The sequence below is a fragment of the Hemicordylus capensis genome, chromosome 1, assembly GCF_027244095.1.
Source record: "Hemicordylus capensis ecotype Gifberg chromosome 1, rHemCap1.1.pri, whole genome shotgun sequence".
Lineage (NCBI taxonomy): Eukaryota > Metazoa > Chordata > Lepidosauria > Squamata > Cordylidae > Hemicordylus > Hemicordylus capensis.
Genome location: NC_069657.1, coordinates 244,287,353 through 244,312,924, shown reverse-complemented (window position 1 = coordinate 244,312,924; position 25,572 = coordinate 244,287,353). Strand labels below are relative to the sequence as shown.

The 25,572-nt window shown below is 42.8% G+C and overlaps 1 protein-coding gene across 3 annotated transcripts in view; it reads left to right on the top strand.

Moving 5' to 3' along the window:
• CD2AP (CD2 associated protein) overlaps positions 1-25,572 on the top strand; it is a 117,505-nt gene that overhangs the window by 58,514 nt on the left and 33,419 nt on the right. For all 3 annotated transcript variants that reach the window (XM_053283973.1, XM_053283975.1, XM_053283976.1), the window contains exons 3-7: positions 3,561-3,714; positions 8,570-8,670; positions 13,033-13,153; positions 17,705-17,892; positions 23,038-23,146. In XM_053283973.1, the coding sequence (XP_053139948.1) occupies positions 3,561-3,714; positions 8,570-8,670; positions 13,033-13,153; positions 17,705-17,892; positions 23,038-23,146 (673 nt within the window). The remainder of the gene's footprint in view (positions 1-3,560; positions 3,715-8,569; positions 8,671-13,032; positions 13,154-17,704; positions 17,893-23,037; positions 23,147-25,572) is intronic.

The window sequence follows — 25,572 nt, the reverse complement described above, 5'->3', positions numbered from 1 at the left end:
GATTTGTACTGATAGTATAATGTTAGTTCTAACAAGATCATTTAATGCAGCTACCTCTATATCTTGTGAGCCAAAAGTCCTTAAATTCTTAGTTCCTGTTTTGGTTTTAATTATCCATTTCCAGTTGTACTGCTCTGATATCTTATATATGGGAAACTATTTGTAAGTGCTCTTACCAGTCTTTTTGTAAACAACTTAAACTTATTTCTCTTTTGTAACATAATAGGAGACAAATTGAATCTCCTGGTGGTCTATTTTCCTCTAGGAGCTCCCTATACTGTCCACATTAGCTGCTGTAGTGTATTTTTTTTAAAGGAAGGTAGTAAAATTTGTTTTGTGAAGTTAATCCTATGTGCTTTGTCAAATATCCTAAGTTTACATTTATCCCAAATGCCATGATGAGTTTTCTATTCCCTCTGCTTTTATTATGCCATTTCCCCTTGCAAACTGTTTTTTAGGGGCTGCTACAGCTTGGAACAATACGTATGTTCATTTCTTTATAATTTTGCTGTAATTTTGCTACAGTCTTTGCAGTAGGCCAGTGCAATATTTGGCTTCAAAGGTCAAAGCCGAATCATATGCATATTTCCCCAGCCCTCCCCTGACTCTGTGAGCCACCTAATGGCGCAGCAGGGAAATAACTTGTCTAGGGAGCAAGAAGTTGCTGGTTCAAATCTCTGCTGGTATGTTTCCCAGACTATGGGAAACACTTATATCGGGCAGCAACGATATAGGAAGATGCTGAAAGGCATCATCTCATACTGTGTGGGAGATGGCAATGGTAAATCCCTCCTGTAGTCTACCAAAGACAACCACAGGGCTCTGTGGTCACCAGGAGTTGATAACGACTCGACACAACTTGACTTGACTTGACCCCGACTGCATCTCCCACTGCTTAGCTCCACGCAGAGTAGTCCTCTGCACAGTACTGAGGAGGACCTTGGGTACTGGAAGGGAACTAGAGGAATGGGAAGCTCCATTAATGTTTGGGAAGGCACGCGGTGAGCACTTGGAAACTAGCACTTTCCCCATAGAGCAGGATTTCTTAACCTTGGGCCCCCAGATGTTATTGGACTACAACTCCCATCATCCCCAGACGTGGCCTTTGTGGCTGAGGATAATGGGAGTTGTGGTCCAACAGCATCTGGGGGCCCAAGGTTAAGAAACCCTGCCAAAGAGCTCTATGGAGCCGTGTTACTCAGTGCTTCCCACATGCCTTCTGATGTCACTGGGATTTTCGGCGCTCTTTGATGGTATGCACAGGACCATTTTGCTCAGAGGTAAGCTGTGAGAGTGGCCATCTCCAAATGGGACAAGGGGCAATGTGCTCATGATTTGGCTTCAACCCTTTGAAGCCTAAACGTTGTACAGGCCTAATTAGCAGTTGTAGAAAAGCTTTCATTTCTTCTGTCTACCGTACTAATAATTGTTTCTAAATTGGCTAACCTATTTTCCAGGGCTCTTTGCTTCATCTAATTCATTCATTCATTACTTAACATTAATGCATAAATCTTAAGCTATACATGATGGAAAAGATGAAAAAAGTGTTCATAGTGTGTACATTGAACAGCTCCATCAAAATAGTGCATTATATACCCTAGACAGCATTTCAGTATCGTAACATTTCATTCCTCCCATCTAAATATGACTAATAGAATTATAATATTGCACTGTGCCCCAGATGTGCATGCAGATGGTCCCAGGTTCAAATCTGGGCATTTCTAGATGGAGGTGGGAAATGGCCTTGTCGGAAGCCCTGGAAGATCATTGTCGGTCAGTATAGACCAGGGCTTCTCAACTTCATCCCTCCTGCAGATGTTGGTCTACAGCTCCCATGACCCCTGGCTATTGGCTACTGTGGCAAGGGATTATGGGAGTTGTAGTCAAAAAACAAGCTGGTGGCTCTAATTTGAGTAGGCCTGGTGTAGACAATACTGAGCTAGATGGATCAATGGTCTGATGGTATTTGGCAGCTTCGTATTTTCTTATGATTAATAGACTTAGGATCAAAAACACTTTGGTTTAAAAGAAGCAACAAGGCACTTCTTCATGTACCCGAATACAATGAGCAACAAACACACATCCCCTCCATCTCTGGCAACTTTTAAAAAGGCACTGAAGATAGATTTTTTTTCACCCAGGCTTTTAATTAGATTTATAGATTTTAATAGTTTTTAATGTTGGGTTTTAAATGATTTTAATGTTTTAATTGTTTTTGGTTTTAATTTGTATTGTTTTTGTTGCACACCACCCAGAGATGGAGGTTTTGGGTGGTATATAAACATATTAAATTAAAAAATATAGTCTTTTGTATTGAATTTGGTTACAACTAGACGTTTTTGTTGCAACCATACTTTTCCCTGGTCTTTTACTTGTAATCCTCTTCATCTGCTGGAGAAACATGAAGCTGATGTTAGTGACATGTAAAACTTTATTAAGATTAATCTTTAAAATTCTAAACTCTTTAGTATAAATATTGGTTGCTCTTTGTCTCTTCAGATAAGGTCAGTCAAGTGTCCAAGTTCAAATCAGCCTTTAGTGAAAGAGAAAAAATTTCAAAAATGAACTTAACTTTGTAGTAGTGTTTTGGTAAGAATTTGCTACTATTTTTAATTAACTAGTTGGTTAGGTTGATAGTCATACCAACACATCTTTGCGGAAGCTCAGTTAACACTTGCATCTGTTAGAAATGAAGATGAAATTAGCAAGACGTTCTGGATTTCAAGTTCTTACTCAGATGACCAAGCAGTCCAGTGACTGACTTGACTTTTTAAATTTAAAGATGACCTTTTGTGTACTCACACACTAGTCGGTTATTTTTACAGTTCTTCTTTCCATTGGCAGGGTGCTCTGTTGGGATCACAGCAGCCTTTTAATCCCTCTCTTCCCCCGGCTTCCTGGCATGCTTCTCAGATGCACCTTAAGTGCACACATTTACTGATTGCACTTGGTGAGACTTCTGAGGTGTGGGATTGGATTTAAAGGGTAGGAACTGGAAGTTCTTCCACCACCACACTCAGTCTTCAGTCTGCAGCCTTTCAGCACTCTCAGTAGAGGGAGGGCAGCACCAGATGTTGCAGTCAGGAGTTGGTGAAGACGGTGGCTGACAGAGCTCCTCCTCCCCTAAAATCCACTCGAGGATTTTAATAAGGATTTTAGGACTGCAAAACTGTATTCTGACTTTTAATGAATATGTAAATAAACAAAATGTTGTGTTCATACTAGCCCAATGCTCCTCCTGAATATTTAACAACCCCTTGTAAATTGGGTTGAAATTTGAAAATTAAATGTGTAATCCCTTATTTTGAGTCATACATGCGGTTGATAGGATTTGCTGCTGTTTCAGGCAATATCTAAATGTAATACTTCATCTCTTTGTATAACAGCTGGTTTGCAAAGGTTCTCCCCCCTCCCCCATGTGTGATTATGTTTGCTCATAGTTTTTCCATTAATACAGGAGTTTCTCCTCCCAACCCAGTGCAGTTTTATAGCATACCTTGAATATTTTAGCCTCAAGCATATAATCTTATCTTTTGTTTTTTTGTTTTTATCTTTACCAGGAAGTTAAGAGAGAGGCGGAACCTAAAGATGATGGCTTGCCAGTCAAGAAAGAGAGGCATGGAAATGTAGCCAACCTTGTTCAGCGTATGAGCATATATGGGCTTCCAGCAGGAGCATTCCAGCCTCCTTCCCAGCCTAAAAGCTTCAAGAGGAGTATGTACTACTTTCCTTGGTAGCTCTTCTTTTTCTGGGGCTGTAGAAAGGTAGAGGGAGGTTCGATAAGATCTCTGGTAAGAGAGGGAAATGTGATATCACATCTCTTCAGTTCTGTGTACCGTCAAGAAAGCAAAAACTGGATTTTAACAAACAAATGAAAGGTGTGGTACTCTGGGTTTGAACAAGTGCACATGGGGTGTAGGAAAAACCTGGGTGACAATCTGTTTCTCCCTCCTGCCTCTACTGCAATGGGATAAAGTTCTTGCAGTGTATCCTGAGCTCACATAATCATATGCTGTTCATAGATTCAGAGTAGTAGTGATGCACAATGTGTACATCTGTTTTGTGCAATCTGGTAAAACAATGAAAATGCATTGAGATAATAGTTGGAGAAAGGACAGATTATGGGGCGGGGGGGGAATAGAAGACTCACAGGAAACCAAACCATCTTTTAAATGAGTTGGTATATATTTGGCATTTTAGGTTATTTTTAAAATGTATTTTATTAAGAGTTTATTTCTTTTTTATGTTATACTTATGACCAGTGGTTAAAACAATAAACTTACTTACTTACTGATGTATACTTGGTAGGTTTTCCAGTGCTGAGGCAGGGTAATCATTAAAATGAAATTGCTTTGAGAATGAAAGGAGCCATTATTATTTGTTTTATTTGTTGGTTAGTTATTATACAACTTTTCATAAGACATCCCAAGGCAGTTTATGAAAGTTAAATACAGTAAAACTCCATAAAAATCACATCTAAAACCTTAAAATCAGTTAAACAATTTAAAACAAAACATAAAACATAACATGTTTTTATGGTTTTTAGTCATCTTTGCCTGTTTTATCAGCTATTGGCCAGATCAAGATGGTTAAGATAGGAAGATATACAGCGATTCTAAACAAATTGCAGTTTCATTCATGAATGTGAATTGGTACCAGGGAGTCAAACCAGAACCAAACCCAAAAACCAGTTTGGGGAGTTTTTTCTAGTGAAGTGGAACTTAATCTGAACCTATTTTTTAAAAAAATTTGAACTAAACTCCTAAATACAAAGTGGTTCAGACCCAGTTTAAATGTTGTATTAATTATTATTGGACACACAGGTGATTCTTTTGCGGGGTGGTTAGGGCTTCTCTCAGCTCCAGTGGTATTTGAGGAAACTCTATTTCCCAGTGAGCCAGCTGAATATAAAGGGAGGAGGAGCAAGAAGAAGTGGTAGGGAGTGCATTGGACTGCTAGTTGTCCTGATGCTCAAGGAGAGGCTTGCCTGCCCACAGTCTGTTGTCCAATAACAGGGCCTCAGTGTGGGAAATTCTTGGACTGAGCTGAGAAGGTTCTTGTGTCTCGTTGGCACTGCAGTTCTATGCTGTCACTCAGTCATTGCCTAACCAGGGTTACTTAGGGGTCCCAGTGGCAGTACAGGTATCAGTAGCAACGAACTCTCCCAGTGTGCATGGGCTGCAGCATTTGATTCTGGGAGTTACATGTTGACACTGGCCCTGAGTGTAGGAGAAAGGGGTATAACAGGCTGACATCCAGACGCATGGTGTGTTGGCACTATTTATTTATTTATTTATTTATTTATTTGAAACATTTAATATTCTGCCCACTCCGAAGGCTGTGCACAAAAACATGCAAAACAAGACAACATTAAAAATTACATTCTAAATTAAAAACTAAAGTAACTAACAACAACAAAAGAGAAAAAAACGAAGTAAACTACAGGGCAAAAGCCTGGCGAAAAAGAAAAGTCTTCAATAGAGATTTAAAAATCAGTAAGGAAGGGGCTAAATGAATCTGAAGGGGAACAGAGTTCCAAAGAAGTGGGGCAGCAACCGAAAAGGCCCTTTCACGGGTCCTAGTGCCCCGAACCTCTCAGAAATCAGGGACCGACAAAAGGGCCATCTGAGATGATCTAACCGGACGGGATTTAACTGAATGGGAGAGGTGAGTCTGTAAGTAGACAGGTGCCAAACCCTGGAATGCTTTGAAGGTCAAAACCAGGACCTTAAATTGAACTTGGAAGCGAATAGGCAACCAGTGCAATGACTGCAGGAGAGATGTTACCCCGTCATATTTTCTGGCACCCATGAGTAGGCAACGTTAGCCCATCTCCCACTTTGTGAGAGGGATGACTTTAGCCCATCTCCCCTTCCCTCTGAAATCTTAACCTTAGACATATTTTTGGAAGGCATCATGGGCCTGGATCTGGATTGTGATCTGTTGCACTCATAAGAGTGTGTTCTGCACCTGCGCAGGACCATTCAGGCAGAATTGACTAGCTCCTCAAAGTGCTTCAGCCCCGCCACCTGCACGTGGTGCACTTCCTTAGTCTTGGCAGGCTAGCATTTTCTCCTCAGTTCCTTTCTGGCCGCCATTGTGTCCGCACCTCGGACAGTGACATCCACAGTTGGAACTTTTTCCTTTGGAAAAGAAAGAGGCATTTCTTTGTTATACTCCTCTGACTCGGACTGGACTTTACTATTCTTTAGCAAATCGTTCTTTAAAAAATGGACCAAAAAACCCAAGCTTAATTTCGGCTAACATAATTTCAGTTACTTACTTTTAAAAAAAGAAAACAGGTTTAAACCAATTATGGGTTTGATATTATTCTGCACAACATAAAGCTTAACTGGTCCAAAGTGTCTGAATCAGTTATCAAGACACTTTTTAAATTTAGTGTCTGAACCTGAGAGTTAAAAAATACTGATGAACCAGATGTGAACCCAAACTTTTCATGATTCCACTTCCTGTTTAATAAATTAATCTAACATATCTCCCAAAACAAAATAGAGAGATTTGAAAGTACTGATGTTATAGGCACTAACTACTTAGACAATAATTTAACTGCAACTAACTATTGTCTAAAAGGTGTTTGAGCTATTAATTAAACTATTAAGTAAATGGAACAACGTTTACAAATAATTTGAAGTAATTCAGTAGTAGGAACTATTCCCCCCCCCAACTATTCCCCCCCCCACCTCCAGGTTTTAACATTAAGACTTTTTGTTGTTACACAGATCAAGCCGAGGAGTTTAGCGACTATAGACATTTATTTTACTCAAATAGATCCTTTGAATAGGGCATATCATACTGGAGTAAAGAATATCCTGCATTTTCTAATCTAGGTGAAAATGTCCTCCTTACTTAAACAGTTGTGATCAACTATGCCGTTTATGTGAACCATAATTTGTACTTGTTCTCTCAGACCTGCTTCTCAGCCTTGTTTCACAAGCAGTTACTAGAATCTTATTCAAGAGTTACAAGAAAATATACTTGCCACATTCTTAGAGTTCATCTGATCCTTCCTATTCATTATTCACAACCAGCAAAGAGGAAATTTTCATTACCTGCTTCTCACTCCTTTCTCTTCCACACTGGAAAAACCATGATTTAGTGCAGCTATGGCTAACAGGTGGACCTCCAGACTGACTCTACCATCAGCACTCTATATTATCTGGTCCCTCTCCTGAAAGCCTTTGTGTAGGGCTTTATATCCTAAATCTTGCTTGGTGCTTAGTGTAAGTAATACATGATGAGAGGATAATAATTTCATAAAGGGAATAACTTTCTCTAATTTCCTTCTGGGAGGATTCCTGAGTTAGACTGAAACCTACCTGTAAGTACAGTCACCCCTTGCCAGCCGCGGTTTTACCAAATGTGGTTTTGAGTATTTGTGAATGAGAAATTGTGACAGGGCTTGCCAAACGCGACCCGAGTATCCCTGGTTGGCGAGGGTTTTTTTTAGTGATTTTGGAAGGTTTCAGTGATTTGGTAGGGAACATTTCAGAGGTTCATTCCTCTTGGTGACCTGGTTGCTTGCCAATTTAAAATTTGGGTGAGGTTCACAAAATTTCCAGAGGTTTTGATCTGCTTATTCTTCTTGGCAATATTTTTTGTGATTTTTTAAAAGCAATTTTTTGGGGTGTATTTTCCTTTATTTTTAGGTCTTTTTATGGTCGTGGTCCCCCTAACCCCCTGTTTCCCATAGACCTTAATACCTTGCCAACCGCACATTTGCCAACTGTGAGGTTTTGCCAGAACAGTAATCAAAGCAGAGCGAACTCCAGGAACATAGGAAGCTGCCATATACAGAGTCAGACCATTAGTCTATCTAGCTCAGTATTGTCTTCACAGACTGGAAGCGGCTTCTCCAAGGTTGCAGGCAGGAATCTCTCTTAGCCCTATCCTGGAGATGCCAGAGAGGTAATTTGAAACCTTCTGCTCTTCCCAGAGTGGCTTCATCCCCTGGGGGGAATAGCCGTGCTCACACATCAGGTCTCCCATTCAGATGCAACCAGGGTGGACCCTGCTTAGCTAATGGGAGAAGTCATGCTTGCTACCACAAGACCAGCTCTCCTCTCCCTTAGGAGAGGTTTCCCACACTTGCTCCCTTTGCTGATCAGACTTAGAAATCCTTGAATATTCTGATTGCATCAGGCTCCATTAGAAATGCTACACACTGAACATACTTCCAACAACTGTTGTAGAAATTGAAGGGCTGGTTGCCACATGCTCTCCTAATTGCAAATACAGTATGCCTGTGTTCTTGGTGAGTGCCTTGGTATAAGGCAGTCATACCAAATATAAATGTTTGCTATTTAGATAGATTTCAGTATGATAAATTGAGTGTTTTACATACAGTATACCCTTTTTTGATATCACATTGGTGTTGAAAACTATTTCAGTGCTACTAAAAGAAGGAAAACCTGTAGAAGAATGCACACCTTGCTGACTTACCTCTACATATAGGTTTAAACGCTTTGTCAACATTCATTTCTGCTGATCCATAACAGTGAACTTTTTGTTTTAAGGTTAGCTTTATTAATCCGTTTCTCACTTTCAACAGAATCAAAAAAGCGGCAGTGTAAAGTGATGTTTGAGTATACTCCTCAGAATGAGGATGAGTTGGAGCTCAAGCTTGGAGATGTTATAGATATTAATGAAGAGGTAAGCCATCCTACATAATTTAGGTAGCTAAAATGAAACTGTTTCCCATAAATATATTTATTTATTTATCTATCTCATTTATATACCGCCTGATATATGTCTCTCTAGATACATGCAACTGAATTGCAAGGAGCCTCAAAAACAGGAATGGTCTTGTGTTTTCAAATTACTCAATTGGGTTAAACTATTTTCATTATTATTATTATTATTATTATTATTATTATTATTATTATTATTATTATTATTACATTTATATCCCGCTCTTCCTCCAAGGAGCCCAGAGCGGTGTACTACATACTTGAGTTTCTCTTTCACAACAACCCTGTGAAGTAGGTTAGGCTGAGAGAGAAGTGACTAGCCCAGAGTCACCCAGCTAGAATCATGGCTGAATGGGGATTTGAACTCTGGTCTCCCCATTCCTAGTCCAGCACTCTAAACACTACACCACGCTGGCTCACATTAGAGCTAATCACATTAACTCTAATTAATTAATTAGAGTTAATTAACTAGAAAAACCTGTGTGAAAAGCTCCTCATTTATAATGTATGCTTGGTAGATGTTTTAAAAAATAGAGTAGAAATGTTAAGGGCCATTATTACAATGTCCTCTTTAGGGTACAGATGATGGAAATCTACAGAGCTAAAAGACACAATTCTTGCTGCAATATCTAACATGTATGATTGCAGCTTTCCATATGAATTTGATACACAGAAGGAGATGGAGATCATGAACTCCCTCTTGTGGCTACTATTATGTCTGTATAAATATTGTAAAATGAGATGGGATGTTATGAATCAAATTGTCCACAGATGAAGATACTTAAGCTAAATAAGGAAGAAGAGAGAAGAAAAAAATGGGTGTGAAACCTTAGGAAGATTAGCTCATTAGATCATTTTAAGGGAGCCGGGTAAACAAACGCCTCTTTTGTGTGTGAATCCCATGACTTTGTCTCTGGCAGGGCTGCTAGCATTCCTAACTGTCCTCAGCAACTGCAGTAGAGAGACCATGTGGGTAGGGAGGTTCCAGCACCTCTCTTTGTCATGTCTTTCCTCTCTGGCTCTGGGTAGTTGCTCATGGTTGCAGAAGTCCCACCATCATTGGTCTTGTGCTCTCTGTTGTCTTTCCCCCCTTTCATCATTGGCCGCTTCTCTAAATGTGGCCTGGCAGTTGGTGCAGATCTAATAAGGGGTTGAGCCCCTTTCTCACAAGAGCAGCAGCCTCCAGCCGCTGATGCATGTCCTGTGGTGTTGCTTCCCTTCTCTCTGCCCCGGGCCACCATTCTGCTTGGGCTTGGACTCAGACATTGCAGTGGCTAGTCAGATTGGCTCCAGCCCAGCTCTGTTTCCTGTGCTGTGTAAGCAAGGCCACACCCAGCCACCCTTTGCTCCAGAGCACCAGCCTCCCCACAACTTGGTCTTTCTGATTAATCATGTACTAAATACACGAAGCCCTACTTGCTTTTTTCATGTCTTTTGCCTCTCCTATCTTGCTTTTAATTCCAGTAAGTTAAGTGACTCACCCATGCTTTTACCTGCCATAAGTATCTTGCACACCATGTGAACTCCAACATTCGCCAGACTGTTGATAATGAGTTAATTGGAGAACTCTAAACATAGTTAAAACAGAATAGATGGCTCCTCTGTTGCATTGTGTCGATGTATGTATATCTTCAAAAATGTATTTCAGGCTTTCTTCTTGACTCATTTTCTGTGGGGCCAATTCATTTGAGTTAAACAAAATCAAAATTTAATCAAAAGTTAAATCCAGGTTCATGAACCTTCTGTTCAGATCATCAATTCATACAGATCTGTCTGCAGAAGGTTTAAAGCTATCATGAAGAACAAATGAACAAGAAACCATTACACAACATTTTCTAAAGTATTAGTCTATATTTTTTGGAAAAAAATATTTGAAAGGGAACCTTAGGTACAGTCAAGTAACATTTGTTCACCTTTAATGTGACATAAATTGATAGACCAATAGAAGTCCAGTTATATGCATTTTTCTAAGTGTATGTCAGAATTAAAAAAAACCATAGCATTCCACAATTTCTTCCACTTTGATTTTTCTAGATTTTGGATGTGTTAGGGATAAATTTCTGTGTATGAAAAACTACATTTTTGTTGCAATTTCTTTAAAGTATTCCCATACACACATCTGGTTAGTGGCCTATGGTTTATGAATGCCCATTTTGTCGAATGCGTGGAATTTATTTCTAAGGTCATAGTGGGTGCATTCATTTCTAAGCCTGTGTGTGTGTGCACACTCAGAGAGATTAGTGAAAAAGTGAACACAACAGGATTAAAAGCAGTTACTGAATTGCTAATTCTTTAATAATGAAACATTCCAAGTATAGTACACAGCTAGTCGCTGGAGAGAATTGCCTGGCTTAAGGTCTGAGAAACTGTCAGATTGGTTAGTGGATGCCACTTCCATCCTGCTGTAATTGGGTTTTGAATTACTATTTAAGCATAGCCACCCTAAGGTCTGAAGTAAGATCCTCTTGATGAAACTGAAATGTTCATCAACCTGCTATGCTATCTTCTCATATTGAATGTCAGATGTGTGCTCATCTGAAGCTATGGCTGTCTTCTTCAGCTGACAACACAAATTCTGAAACGGTATTGCTGGCAAATCATGGCATAATGTGGCAGTTGTGCATGGGTGGTTGAATGATGTGGTAGTTGTGTCTGGTAATTCAGTAAGTGTTTACATGCACATTAGGGGTGTGCACAAAATGAATTTTGCCTTCCACTCAAAACTTGGAACAGAACACAAAATCTGTGGATCATTCCATTGGAACAACTGGGCAAGCTGGTTCTGACCCCACTCCGAACAGAATGTTCCGAGCACCATTTTAGAATCCAAAATGATGCGCTCCTGGCCTCTGCACATGCGTGGTGGCACAGACCAGGCAAATGGCTGCTGCGTATGCCTAGAGGCCAGATGAGCACCATTTTGGAATCCAAAATGGTGCTCAGAACAAGCTGTTCTGTTTTGCCCCAGAACAGGCCTCCCTTTTAAAGGGGGTTCTGTTCTGGGTTTGGAATGCTTGAAGCTGCCCATTATATGGCAGAATGTTTTGACATGCTAAACTTTATGCACATCCCTAACATACATATTATGTTCAACAGACATTGCAGTACACTTCCTATCTGTACCCTGCATTTGAGCTGGCATCCAGGTTCACTTTAAATGAACACATGTCTAGTCATTCACACAAAAATGTGTACACTCCCTCTTTGTACACACCTACACCATAAAGTCTGTGTAGGGTTAGTATTCCAGGGTAAATGAAAAGGCAGCCTTGGTACTATCTTTGTTGCAGGGCTTGGTTCCCTCGGTAACTGCTGCATGGCCAGAAAATAACTATTCACGAACAACAGTAGTTTTAAGAGTATGCTATAAGCAAGAACATGTTTTTCTTAGACCTGCTTCTTTATGTGAGAGGCACAAACAGGTAAATGGGGAGCAACGGGAATCGGATAAAGTTGTAGTTTAAAAGTGTATCCAAGTTAGTGATGGGTAGAACTCCACCCCTGCAGAAAGAAAGGGCTTCCAGGACTACCTAGCCTCTGCCTATCTGGCATCCTCTCCAACCTATCTTTTGTTGATACTCTTTCCCTTCTCTCTTTCATGTGTGGCATACTACTATGCCTTTGTGCTAGACACAAGGAGTGCTGAGAAATATTTAACCTCCATTTCTCAGTGCTCTCTGTGTTGCATGTAGTCCTAACAGCAGAGAGGGAGGGGAAAATTCCCTTCCCTTCCTTGGATGCCAGAGCAGCAACAAGAAAGGAGGGTGCAAGAATGTTTAATGGCAGGCGTATGAATTCATCTCTAGAGTTTACTTAGAGCTAGGCTTGCACTGAAGCAAATGTTACAAGCCTATGCTGGTTCGTAGTCTGATCCGATCTTCGATTAAATCTGGATCAATTATTTACCATAGTATTTCTAGCTGTAGCTCCATCCAGTGTCAAGCATGCCATATTTGTGTTTGTGTTTTTGTTTTTTAAAGGGCAGAAATTGATGTACATAGAAGGGGCTAGACATGTTGCTATAATAGCACTCACTTTGGTCTGCAACTTCTGCCCAGCATGAGGCAGTTGCTTCAAGCACTTGGTATGTTTCCATCTGAAGTGGGTGAATTTGTGTAAATGTGTGATCCTCTACAAGCACAGCTGCTCTATCCTGCTTAGATAATAAGGTGCTTTTCCATTCCCAGTGCTAATGTACAACTAAATGTTCAGAATCCTCTAAATTCATGGTGACCTCTCACTATGTTTCTAGACTGTATATTGTAAAGGCTGTGGGTTACTTTTCTGTTGTGTCACTGGTAATGCAGCATCATTCTCTTCACAGGTGGAAGAAGGCTGGTGGAGCGGAATGCTAAATGGCAAATTGGGACTATTTCCTTCTAACTTTGTAAAAGAGTTGGAGGTAATAGATGATGGAGAAACCCAAGAGGGCCTAGATGATGCAGGTAGTGTTTGCTGTGTATGTCAGCAATCCTATTGTGTGCAGAATACTGTACAGGGTGCAATTCAACATTAGCCAGCAGTGCAACAAAATGTGTGTGTGGTGGGGTGTACACACACGTGTGTATTTAAAGTGATCTGCTTTGGGGTGGGTGCACGTGAATACACAACAAAATAAAAGTGCAGGCGAACCTTGCTATTCAGACACAACATCCACAGTTCTGCATAAGCGCAGTCAGGTAATTGACACCCAACCTTGGCATATGCTGGGAAGAAAAAGGGTTAATTTCCACATATCCATGGTTTGGGGATATTTTAAGGACAGGAGCCATTTGTGTCTAGTCTATTTAAATTTCCACAAAAAATCACGGGAAAATGGCAATGTTTGGTGGCCATTGCAAGACAGCTGCAGACCTGCAAAGAATGATAGGGCACTTTATTCCATTATTTTTGCCCGCCCGCCCCCCCCCCGCCGCTGCTTCCAGGAACCTCCCTCCCCCATTCCCATTGACTTAATGCCCTGTTATCCACGGTTGTAGTGGAGAACGGAACCCCCATGGATAACAGGGTTTGCCTGTAACTGTAAAATACTTTTAGTCAGACACATTGATTTCCACCTTACTCAGTAACCTACAACTGTGATTTAAATTAACGCTGCATGCCAAAGTGACAGTTTAATGAATGCTGAGGGTGATGGAATTTTAAGCAGAGTCGTACATGGAAGAGTTCGACACACACTAAATGGAAGAGAGTTCAACATGCAAAATGGTACATGGAAGAGAGTACAACACACACTCTTCAAAGATTGAGGCCATGGGGGTGTTGGGGGTCTTGTCTAGATCCAGATGTTCACTTATTTATATTACTGTTCAGCAGTATCTTTCTGGGATCCCTTCCTTACTTGTTTTGATGGTTAAGATTATCTCTCCCTGGCGTTCACGACTGAAGGGGACATGCTGGATGCACAGTTGTTATGACTTTTGCAACATCCTGGTGCCTGCTTCGCACATCTGTTTATTGTGTGGTGGGGGACTCCGTTCATCTGAATGGCCACTCTACTAGTATTTGGAGCATGTGTAGAACAGCTGTTGTTGTTGTTGTTGTTGTTGTTGTTGTTGTTGTTGTTGTTGTTACATTTATACCCTGCTCTTCCTCCAAGGAGCCCAGAGCGGTGTACTACATACTTGAGTTTCTCTTTCACAACAACCCTGTGAAGTAGGTTAGGCTGAGAGAGAAGTGACTGGCCCAGAGTCACCCAGCTAGTTTCATGGCTGAATGGGGATTTGAACTCGGGTCTCCCCGTTCCTAGTCCAGCACTCTAACCACTACACCACGCTGGCTGTTTGGACAAGCACCTCATCCCGCCCCCCATGCAACAGAGGGATGCACTGGGAGGGTTTCGAGACATTGCGAAAAAGTCTTGCTGGGTGCATACGCAGTGTGGGGGCCAGGGAGGTATTTTCAGAAGTGGCCCATAACTGTTTAGCTATAGAGTAGTGAGTGAATACACATGTCCATCGTATTGCTGAGCATTATCACGTTTTGAATACTGTATTTAAGGGAAGAGGAGATCTTTGTGATAAGATTTTACATTATATGTATTTTTATATTCCACCCTTCCTCCACTCAAGGTTCTTTTTCTTTTTCTCCTCAGTCCTTTGAGATAGGCTAGAACTGAGACAGAGTAACTAGCCCAAAACTTCCTAGTAAGCTTTATGACTGATGGGAATTTGAACCCAGGGGCCACTAGTCCTACATGCTAAGTGCGGTTCCAGGCAGAGCTGTTTACTGTTACTGTTAGCCATAAAGTACATAGGTTGAATAGTTGGTCTTTGGGGGAAAGACACACGCACTTGTAGGAAATGAGTGTCTTACACAGAGCACTCCTGTGTTTTATTTGGGTACTGCCTGGTTTGGATTAAAAGTTATATCAGTTTTAGTAGTCTTTGAACTGAAAGAGTCTGGTAGAAAACTCTGTGTAGTAGCATAGTAAGATCAAGGATCTCTGGAAATGTGGAAAAATGCACAGTGAGTTTCTCAGTTATGTTTACTACCTGAACATCTGTAGATGGAGGTAGAACCATGTAAATAGTTCTTGCACACTCTGGTGAAATTGTACTTCAGGAAGTTAGGCTATACGAAGGCAGAATTTTTGTTACTACTTTTAGGAAGTGGGAATAATTAGTTATATCTTAGAATAGTTTTGTGAGATACTAATCTCAGTATACTAATATACTGAGAGAAGCTGGATTGGAAGAAGATGAGCATGGTTTTAAAGCTGGAGGAAGAAACATCAATAACCTGTGCTATGCTGACACCACTCTGATAGCTGAGAATGTGGATGATCTGCAAGCTCTAGTAATGAATGTCAAGGAACACAGTAAAAAAAATAGGACTACAACTAGTGATGTGCACGGACCAGTCCGGAGGCCATTCTACAGGCCTCCAGCCCAGCCCGAGCATGAGGCGGTTCGAACGGCGCTCGGGAGGGTATTCCTTTAAGGGTAGGGGGAGAGTGAACTTACCCCTCCCGCCGCTTTCCCCCCCACCGGCACGCCTTTTTTTGTTAGCATTGGCTGCAAATTAACCCCCTCTCGGCTGCAAAAGGCTTCAGGAAGACTTTTGCATGTGCATGACGCGGAGACATGACGCATGCACATGCAAAAGGCTTCTTGAAGCCTTTTGTAGCCGAGAGGGGGAAGGGGCGGCAGGGAGGTATCCTGCTGCCCCAAATGCTAACAAAAAAGGCACGCCAGTGGGGGGAAAGCGGCGGGAGGGGTAAGTACACCCTCCCCCCACCCTTAAAGGAACCCTCACCCCAGTACCAGATCGCAGCTCCGCGGTTCCATGCACATCCCTAACTACAACGAAATGTCAAGAAGACTAAACTAATGACAACGGGTACAGCAACCAGCCTCAGAATTGCCAATGAAGACACTGAAGTGGTGGATAGCTTCTGCCTTTTAGGATCGACTGTCAACAGTAAAGGATCCAGCAGTCAAGAAATACGCCGCAGACTAGCACTTGGTAGGGTTGCAATGAAGGCCCTGGAAAGGATATTTAGATGCTGTGACGCATCTACTCCTACAGAGATTAGAATCATTAAGACAATGGTTTTCCCCGTGACACTCTATGGATGTGAAAACTGGACTTTGAAGAAGCAGGACAGAAAAAGCATTGATGCTTTTGAACTTTGGTGCTGGAGAAGACTTTTGAGGATTCCATGGAAAGCCAGGAAAACAACACATGGATCATAGAACAAATCAATCCAGAATTTTCACTCGAGGCACAATTTAACAGGCTCAAACTTTCATACTTTGGACACATTATGCGAAGACCCAGCTTCCTTGAGAAGCCCATAATGCTGGGGAAAGTTGAAGGAAAGAGGACGACCAGCAGCAAGATGGATGGACTCAATTATGACAACAGTGAATGCACCATTGAGAGACGTTAAAGGACAAGTTGAAGACAGATCACTCTGGAGAGAATCTATCTATGTGGTCACCAAGAGTCGACACCAACTTGATAGCACTTAATCAATCAATCTTAATCAAGCAACTTCTATTATATAATTTTCTACTATATCACTATTATGGAGGGCTATGAAATAGATAAAAATTTTATGCAATGTAATGAATTTTAGTTCAAAAATAAAGTTTCAAAGAAAAACTATGATATTAGAATGCAGGAACGTTTGGAAAATGAACAATTGATGATAAAATGGCATTCCCACTTCAAAAAGGCAGACCAGAAAAATTCTCTTGATAAGCCTCTAGCACTACAAAGATTGACAGGCATCGCAAAGCTGGAGGAGCTTTTGTCAGTAAAACGAAGGGCAAATAGAGACACGACTGTTTTATTAAGATGGTGGTTCCCAACAACGGATACTAGTACTCCTAGGGGGTACTTGAAGGGCTCTCAGATGTACTTAAAGTTCTCCTGCTCCCCACGCTGTGGGGAAGAGAGGGAGATACACAGAGGCGCTCTTACCCCTGGACCTTGGGGCCCCGGCCCATGGCCTCCAAGGCCCGGCAGGGCTCCAAAGACCCAGGGGCGCCTCCGCTGTGAGCCCCCCGTGTGTTGTCCTCCCTGCTGCTGTGAGGTCGAACCGGTGATATTCTTTGAGAACCACAGTTCTCAGAGGCCGCTGAGCCAAACAGTCAGGCTCAGCGGCTGCTGCGGCTCTGCCTGCCACGGTGTGGGGGGGCCCTGCTTGCCTCACCACCACCACCCCCGGCCATGCACATGGTGGTAAGAATATCGGTGGTTTGGCCTTGTGGCAGCTGGGGGAAGGGCTCATGGCAGGAGCAGTCCAGGCGCCCAGATTGCCTAGGTGCGCCGCTGGAGACACTCATGGATACACATGCACACATACACTCATTCATATTCTCTCCCTCTCCCCTGAACTGAAGGTTGGCCACAGAAGGGGTATCCTCATTTTTTAAAAAGCGGCGTTTGGAACCATTCGGTCCTAGCAGCAAGTTTTAACAACATATATATTAATGCATGTTTTCCTTAATATTGCATGTTGAAACTCCTGCCTTAACCTTTTCCAGAGTCTGTTTTTACTGGCCCTGTATCACCAGTAGCTTCCCCAGGGAATGGTAGTGAGTCTGGAGCTGCACAGATAGCACAGCCAAAGAAAATCCGAGGAGTTGGATTTGGAGACATTTTTAAAGAAGGTTCAGTGAAGCTCAAGACAAGATTGTCCAGTAACGATTTAGAAGAGAAGAAACAGGACAAGGTATCTTTATTTCTTAGAATGCAACAACATGTTAGTGGGAATAACTTGCCAATGCTAGTTTGAGAGAGAAAACCCGGCATCTTCTACCTTATAATTAATGTAACTTCTTGTGTGGTTGCCTTCTACACAGAGCATATCTAGGTGCCAAGGAGCTCATGTGCAGCACTTTGGTCCTTGTGGAATTTCTCAAACTAGGAAAATAGCTTTTGACCATTTCGGATGACTAAATATGATCAATGAAATGAAAGAATCACCTTTTTGTAAATGGCAGCCAACTATCAGCTTATTGGGTCAGCTGATAGTAAATATAAGAGGGCTCCTTGCTCCCGTTTCATAGGAAGCAGTGCATGTAAACCTTTTAATTTTATCAAAACCCATTTGGGTAAAATTTTGTTCCATTAATAACTGAGCAAAGAAGCACCTTTTTAAAAGTAGTGATTTGCTTTATTTAGCAGGGGGAGAGGAACTGATCCTATCCATCCTCAGCACAGCATCCCTACCATGGCCGCTGGTGGTGTCTATCTTGTATGTTTATTTTTTAGATTGTGAGCCATTTTTGGACAAGGAGCCATTTACTTATTTACTTCATTCATTCATTCATTTATATCTATGTAAATCACTTTGAGAACTTCTTATTTTTCTATGTAAACTGCTTAGAGAACTTCTGTTGAAAAGCAGTATATAAAGTTTTGTAGTTACGTAAATAACTTAAAGATCAAGTGGGCATGTAGAGAAATTAGACAAGGACAACAAGGTCCCAGTGTTTAAAGGGACACTGTAGAGCTATCTTGCTGAAACTAAGCACATCCTGCATAGGAGACCCATGTATGGGTCTCCCAGAGACCCATACATGGGGGCCAGGCAATATCAGCCACCCAGAGACCCATACTTGGAGGCAAGACAATATCAGCTGCCCAGAGATGTATGTTTGGGCGGGATATAAATTTAATTAATAAATAAATAATTCGATTTCTATACCGCCCTTCCAAAAATGGCTCAGGGTGGTTTACACAGAGAAATAACAAACAAATAAGATGGATCCCTGTCCCCAAAGGGCTCACAATCTAAAAAGAAACATAAGATAGACACCAGCAACAGTCACTGGAAGTACTGTGCTGGGGGTGGATAGGGCCAGTTACTCTCCCCCTGCTAAATAAAGAGAATCACCATGGTAAAAGGTGCCTCTTTGCCCAGTTAGCAGGGAAGATAAAATAAACAAATAAATGTATGCCACCTTTTGAGGATGGGAGCCATTGCTCAGTGCCAGAGCACCTGCTTTTCATGCAGAAGGTCCTCGATTCAATCCCTGGCATTTCCAAGTAAGGGTGGGAAAGATTCCTGCCTGAAACTTGGGAGAAGCCTTTGCCAGTCAGTGCAGCCAATTCTGAGCTAGATGGACCAATGGTCTGACTTGATGTAAGGCAGCTTCCTATGTCCCTAACAAGTGTAAAAGAGGGGATGGCGAAAAGGGTTGAGAGAGGTGGAGGGTGAGGATGAGTGTGTATAGTTAATTGGGAAGACAGGGGGAACATATTGTAACTTGGGGACCTGGATGAACTGAAGGTGGAAACTACAGAGGCTAAGGAGCCAGCAGAAAAGGCAGGGGCGGGGAGAACGAGAGCATCACTGAATCAATAAAGTGAAGATTGCAGAAGGAGCAGGAGGCAGAATTTGGGGAGGGTAGACTGTGAGCAGTGTTGAAGGAGATACTTTAATTATCAGACAGCAGAAATTCCTCAGCAGAGAGCAGTTGTAGATGAACTAAGCAGTTCTTAGGTCAAGAGAGTACCTAAGTCAGTGTGTGAGGATCCTGTGTGTGCCGTCAGCACTGTAGGGATGTGCACGAAACGGATTTTGTGTTTTGTTTTGAGCTCAGAACGAAACCCAGATGGCCAAAACGTTTGGTCGAAACAATGGCCTACTCTGGCTGTTTTGATGGAACGAACTTGAAACTTTTCAAATGTTTCGGCCATAGGGAGCAGTGGAGAAACTCGAAACACACCATAGTTCCCCATTGGTAGCTCCTAGGGACACCCAAGTGGGTTGAATGGCAGGGCATGATGGGTGCTACCTACCTAGGATCCAATGGGGGGGGCTTGGGTTTGAAGGTTAAAAATTTGTTTAAAATACCCCACTTCTTTTGTGTGTTGGGTGGTAGGTAGCATCCATCCTGCCCTACCACATAACCCACTTTGGTGTCCCTAGGAGCTACCCATGAGGAACAATGGGGTGTTTCGAGTTTCCCCACTGTTCCCTATGGCCAGAACAAGCTACACTCACAGAGTGCACATAGGTTTTTCATTGCAGAAGGTCCTTTTGCAATCAGAAAGGCCAATTCCATGCTTGGAATCATTAGGAAGGGGATTGAAAATAAAACTGCTACTATTATAATGCCCTTCTACAAAACCATGGTGCAGCCACATTTGGAGTACTGCGTACAGTTCTGGTCACCATACCTTAAGAACTGGAGAAGGTGCAGAAGAGGGCAACCAAGATGATCAGGGGCCTAGAGCACCTTCCTTATGAGGCAAGGCTACAACAACTGGAGCTTCTTAGTTTTAAAAAGATGACTGAGAGGAGACATGATAAAATCATGCATGGTGTGGAGAAAATAGGTAGAGAAAATTTATTCTCTCTCTCATGTAACATTAGAACCAGGGGTCATCCCATAAAACTGATTGCCAAGAAATTTAGGACAGATTAAAGGAAGTACTTCCCCACACAATACATAATTAACCTATGGAATTCTCTGCCACAAGATGTGGTGAAGCCAACAACCTGCATGGCTTTAAGAGGGGTTTAGATAAATTCATGGAGGACAGGTCTATCAACAGCTACTAATCTGAGGGCTATAGGCCACCTTCAACCCCAGAGGCAGGCCACCAGTTACAGGGGAGTAACAGCAGGAGAGAGGGCATGCCTCAGCTCTTGCCTGTGGGATTCCAAAAGGTATCCAGTGAGCTATTGTATGAAACAGGATGCTGGACTAGATAGGCCTTGGGCCTGATCCAGCAGGGCTATTCTTAGGTTCTTATTGGTGCTGGGCCCAGGCTGACAGCCTGACACATGGGTCAGGGCACCAGTCCCTCTCATCATGGACCATGGCGGTGGCATGCGTACATGTTTGCATGTGTTAGCAGCACTAACGAGCAAACTGTGAAACATCTGGTTTTGGGGTTCGCCACGGTGAGGCGAACTGCCAGTGGTATTGCAGTGGGTGGGGGTGACCATGAGCCACTCACCGTACATGGCCAGCAGGAATTGCCCAGCAGGGGAAGGTTGGCCTTCAGGAAGACTAGCTGCTGCACCAAGTCAGCCTCCAAGCATAAGCAATGCAGTGTCACCATGTCCCTGGCAATGGAGAGCACCCTCTCACTCTGGATGCTGCTTGGCAGGCATGAGAGAAACTGTCTGGCTATTGTTGCCAAGTCTGGCACTCAGACTGAGCAGATACTAGGACTCAACAGCTGGGGCCAGGGAAGGTGGGCAATAGACAGGCAGGCACCCACCTACCCCCAAAATAAAATAAAAATTAAAATCTAGGGGTGGGGTGGGGGTCACACACCAAAAAAACAACAACAAACCACCACCCACCAGGGAAACAGCGAGAGCCTGGCAAGCTGGTCAGCAGACAGAAGTCACAGGACACACCAGCCTACAGAAACAAAAAATGAAGTCCAATCCAGGCGTGCAGCAGCAAAGGTGCCACTTGGGGCTGCAAAAGGGGAGAAATCAGTCAGCACAGCATCCCAGTTATTAAAGCCACTGGGGACTAGATATAAGAAGAAGAAATCCACAGCAGCACCCAGTTAAAGGCACTGGGGCTGCTGGTACAATTAAAAGAAAAATAGGGGGGAAAGCAGTTGGTTGGCACTGCAAAGAGAAAGTGGGGGGGGGGAGTCCCCTGCTAATTGAGCAAAGAGGCGCCTTTTGAAAGTGGCGATTCTCCTTAATTAGCAGGGGGAGAGCAACTGGCCCTGCCGGACCCCAGCAAAACATTCCTCCAGTGGCTGTTGCAGGTGCCTATCTTAAGTTTCTTTTTTAGATTGTGAGCCCTTTGGGGACAGGGAGCCTATCTATCTATCTATTTGTAAACCGCTTTGAGAACTTTTGTTGAAAAGTGGTATAGAAATATTTGTCACATTCGTATAATCCAGCAGTTACTCTCTGTCCTGCTGTCCACTGGGCCAGGCATGCCCCAGGTCACCACCACCAGTCTGCTCACTGCTGCACTCTTTCCTGCTTCCTTCTCTCCTGATATGTCCTTCAAGAGACGCACACTATAAGGGCCCTCTCTCTGCCTCTCAGTCCTTTTAAATAGGTTTTTAAACTCCCTCTTTTGGCCTCCCCCCTCCCCCGCAAGTCAATGAGGGCACAGTTGCCCATGACAACACTTGATTTGTATAATAAAAAGTCAACCAAGAAATGAGGAGATTGTAACCCAGAAGCCAGTGCCAGAAAACTAATCAGCAAGGGGGAAACAGGCCTCCAAAATGGCACTTGGAACATTTCAATCAAAACAAGGTGGTTCCATTCCAACCTCGAAACAGGCTTCTTACTTAAAGGGTGTTTTTGTTTCGAGCTCAAAACACTCAAAATGGCTCTTTTCAATGTTATAACATTCTGTACATCCCTAAAAGTAAAGTCTGCCGTCGGGTCGGTGTTGACTCCTGGCGACCACAGAACCTTGTGGTTGTCTTTTGGTAGAATACAGGAAGAGTTTACCATTGCCGCCTCCTGCGCAGTATGAGATGATGCATCTCCCTGTATCACTGCTGCCCGATATAGGTGTTTCCTATAATCTGGGAATCATACCAGCAGAGATTCGAACCAGCTACATCTGACTTGCTAGCCAATATATGGTAAGAATGCTCTCTCTAGACACAGGAAGCTGCCTCATACCAAGACAGACCATTGGTCCATCTAGTTCCGTATTGCCTACACTGACTGGTAGGAGTCTCTTCCTTTGTTACCTAGAGATGCTTTAGATTGAGTCTGGGGCCTTCTGCGTGCTCTTCCAATGGTCCATGGTCCTTCTGCAAATTGCCACATCTATTTAATTATCACATGGGCACGTGTCTTACACATTAAAATAAATAGTCTTGTGTCTTGCCTGATTCTTTTGTTCTTAATATCTCTGTGTAGCCATTGCCTGCTCATCCATCTGGACCAAAAGTAACCCAGTTTCCTAGTGTAATGAAACCAGAAATTGCAACAGACATAGCAAAAACAGAAACTGAAAGCAAACAGAAAGGTATGGTATTTTACATCTGCCCTCATTTTTGTGAATATCTTCAAGATAGTCATTCAAATAGAAGTAGATGGTTTAATTTAAGATCACATAAAAGCCTTTGGTAAACAGTGTGTGGATTGTGCTTTTTCTTCTATACCTCTCTGCTAGGGATGTGCACAAAATGAATTTTGTGTGTAGTTTCAAGCTCATAATGTAACATCTCGTCAAAACAGCCTTGACCCTGTTGTTTTGACAGAACAAAATTCAAAACGTTTTGTGTGTTTCAGCCATAGGGAACAATGGGGAAACTCAAAACATCCATTGTTCCCCATGGGTAGCTCCTAGGAACACTAAAGTGGGTTGGGTGGTAGGGCATAGGGATGTGCGAACTGGTTCGGGGGTTCGGTTGGATGGTACGGGGTTGAACAAAAAAAAACCCCTCCCAGTTCCGTCTGGAATGGAACAGCCCGCCAGTTTTTTGTTTGTTTTTTAAAAAAATAATTCACAATTAAAAAAAAAAAAACTTTAAAAAATTATTACCTCTAGCCCCTTGGCCATTTTTTTAATATATAAAAAATTTCCGGTTAGGGTGGCCTCTGCGAGGCCCTGGGCCGTGCCAGGCATCACAGAGGCCATTTGCGCATGTGTAGCGGCAGGCAACATGGCCGCTGCGCCAGCTTACGGAGGCCCAAATGGGCTGAAAATTACACTAAAATGGGCCGCGGCTGTGATTACCGAGGCCAGCGGGTAGAGGGGGAACCTGCGCGGACTCCCCCATGGCCTTTAGGAAGCGCCCCGAAGGGGCTAGAGTTAATTTTAAAAAATTGAATTAAAAATATATATATTCGCGACCCCCGACCCCCCCCCCCCGGACCTACTTCGATAGGGGGCCGGACCAAACTGGTCCGGTTAGGTTTGAGTGCATTTCACACTCAAACCAAACCGGGCCAGCCAGTTACATGCACACCCCTGGTAGGGCATGATGGGTGCTACCTATTTCCAACCCATAAAAGAAATTGGCAGGCAGGCAATTTCAAACCAATTTTTTAACTTTTCTCCCAAACCCCTATCAGAAGCAAGCCAATCAGAAGCCAGTGCCAGAAAACCAACCAGCAAGGGAAAAACAGGCCTCCCAAATAGTGCTTGAAATGTTTTGAATCAAAACAGAGTTGTTTTGCTCCAAGCTCAAAACAGGTGCTTTATTTAACAGGTGTTTTGATTTGAGCTTGGAGCACTCAAAACAGCCTGATTGGAAGCTGAACGTTTCGGCATCAACACTCTTTGCACATCTCTACTTTCTGTCTCCTCTGCTACCAACGTTGCATAGTCCCTCCATCCCTAAGCTTTAACCTCATATGTGAAGGTTTCCTTCCAGCCCTTTCCCACCACTTAGTTCTTGGGTACTACTTTCTCTAAACTTTCCACTTTACTTGTTCCTCGTTCCTTTAGCACTGCTCCTCATCCATCTATCTTTCTTTCAGTTCTCTGCTTCTGAGCCTGCTTCCAAGTCTTTCCCACCATCTTGCTTCTTGGATCCTATGCCCCACAGTTCACATATCTTCTCTCCTGTTCCAACTTCTTCTTCCCAGTCTCACTTTCCCTTTCTATTGAACTTTGACTTCAGCATTTGCTGTCACCACATGTTCTCCTGTATTTAGGCCCTACTTTAGGGCTCTCCCCCCCCCCCACACACACAACCAGTCAAAATAGTCGTTAATTTCTTTTTAGACTTTGCGGAATTGATACATTGTATTACTGATGTCTTTTCCCTTGACCATTAGAATGTTTGTGAACGTGCCATGATGCCACCGCAATTCTGTCAGTTTGGCAGTGGTGATGGTAGTGGGAGGATTTACAGATATTTACAGTATATACAGGTGGACCTCATTATCCACAGATCCCACAGATTTGTGTATCCACAATCGGAAAAAAGACACCCAACCTCGGCATACATAGTGTGTGTGGGGGACATGCCGACCTTGCGTATCCACGGCTTGGAGGTGGCCAGAAATTATCGCAGAGGTCATTTCCAGCTGCCGTTTTCTTTGACGGAGCCACAGAATGGCTCCCATCTTGGTAAAAAAGAGGGGAGGGGGAGAGAAAGAGAAAACAAGCCAATTTTCGGCCGATTTGGGAGCACAGCACAAGAGTAGCAGAGCACAGTAAGAAGCTTCCCCCTGGAAAATTCGTGCCGATTTTTGGCCAACCAGGAACCTAACCCTTGTGATCCCATAGATCCAATGATATTCACGGTTTTCATATTCACGGCTGCAGCCCAGAATGGAAAAATCCCCCCCCCCCCAATATTGAGGTTCTCTTGTACTGCCTTCCTATGCTAGAAGGGCTTTCAAGTTCTGCTAGTCTATTAAAAAGTATATTAATGTAACTATGCATTCATCTTTGTATGCCTGGAACAGTTGTCTTTTTCTTTCTCCATCAGCTTATCC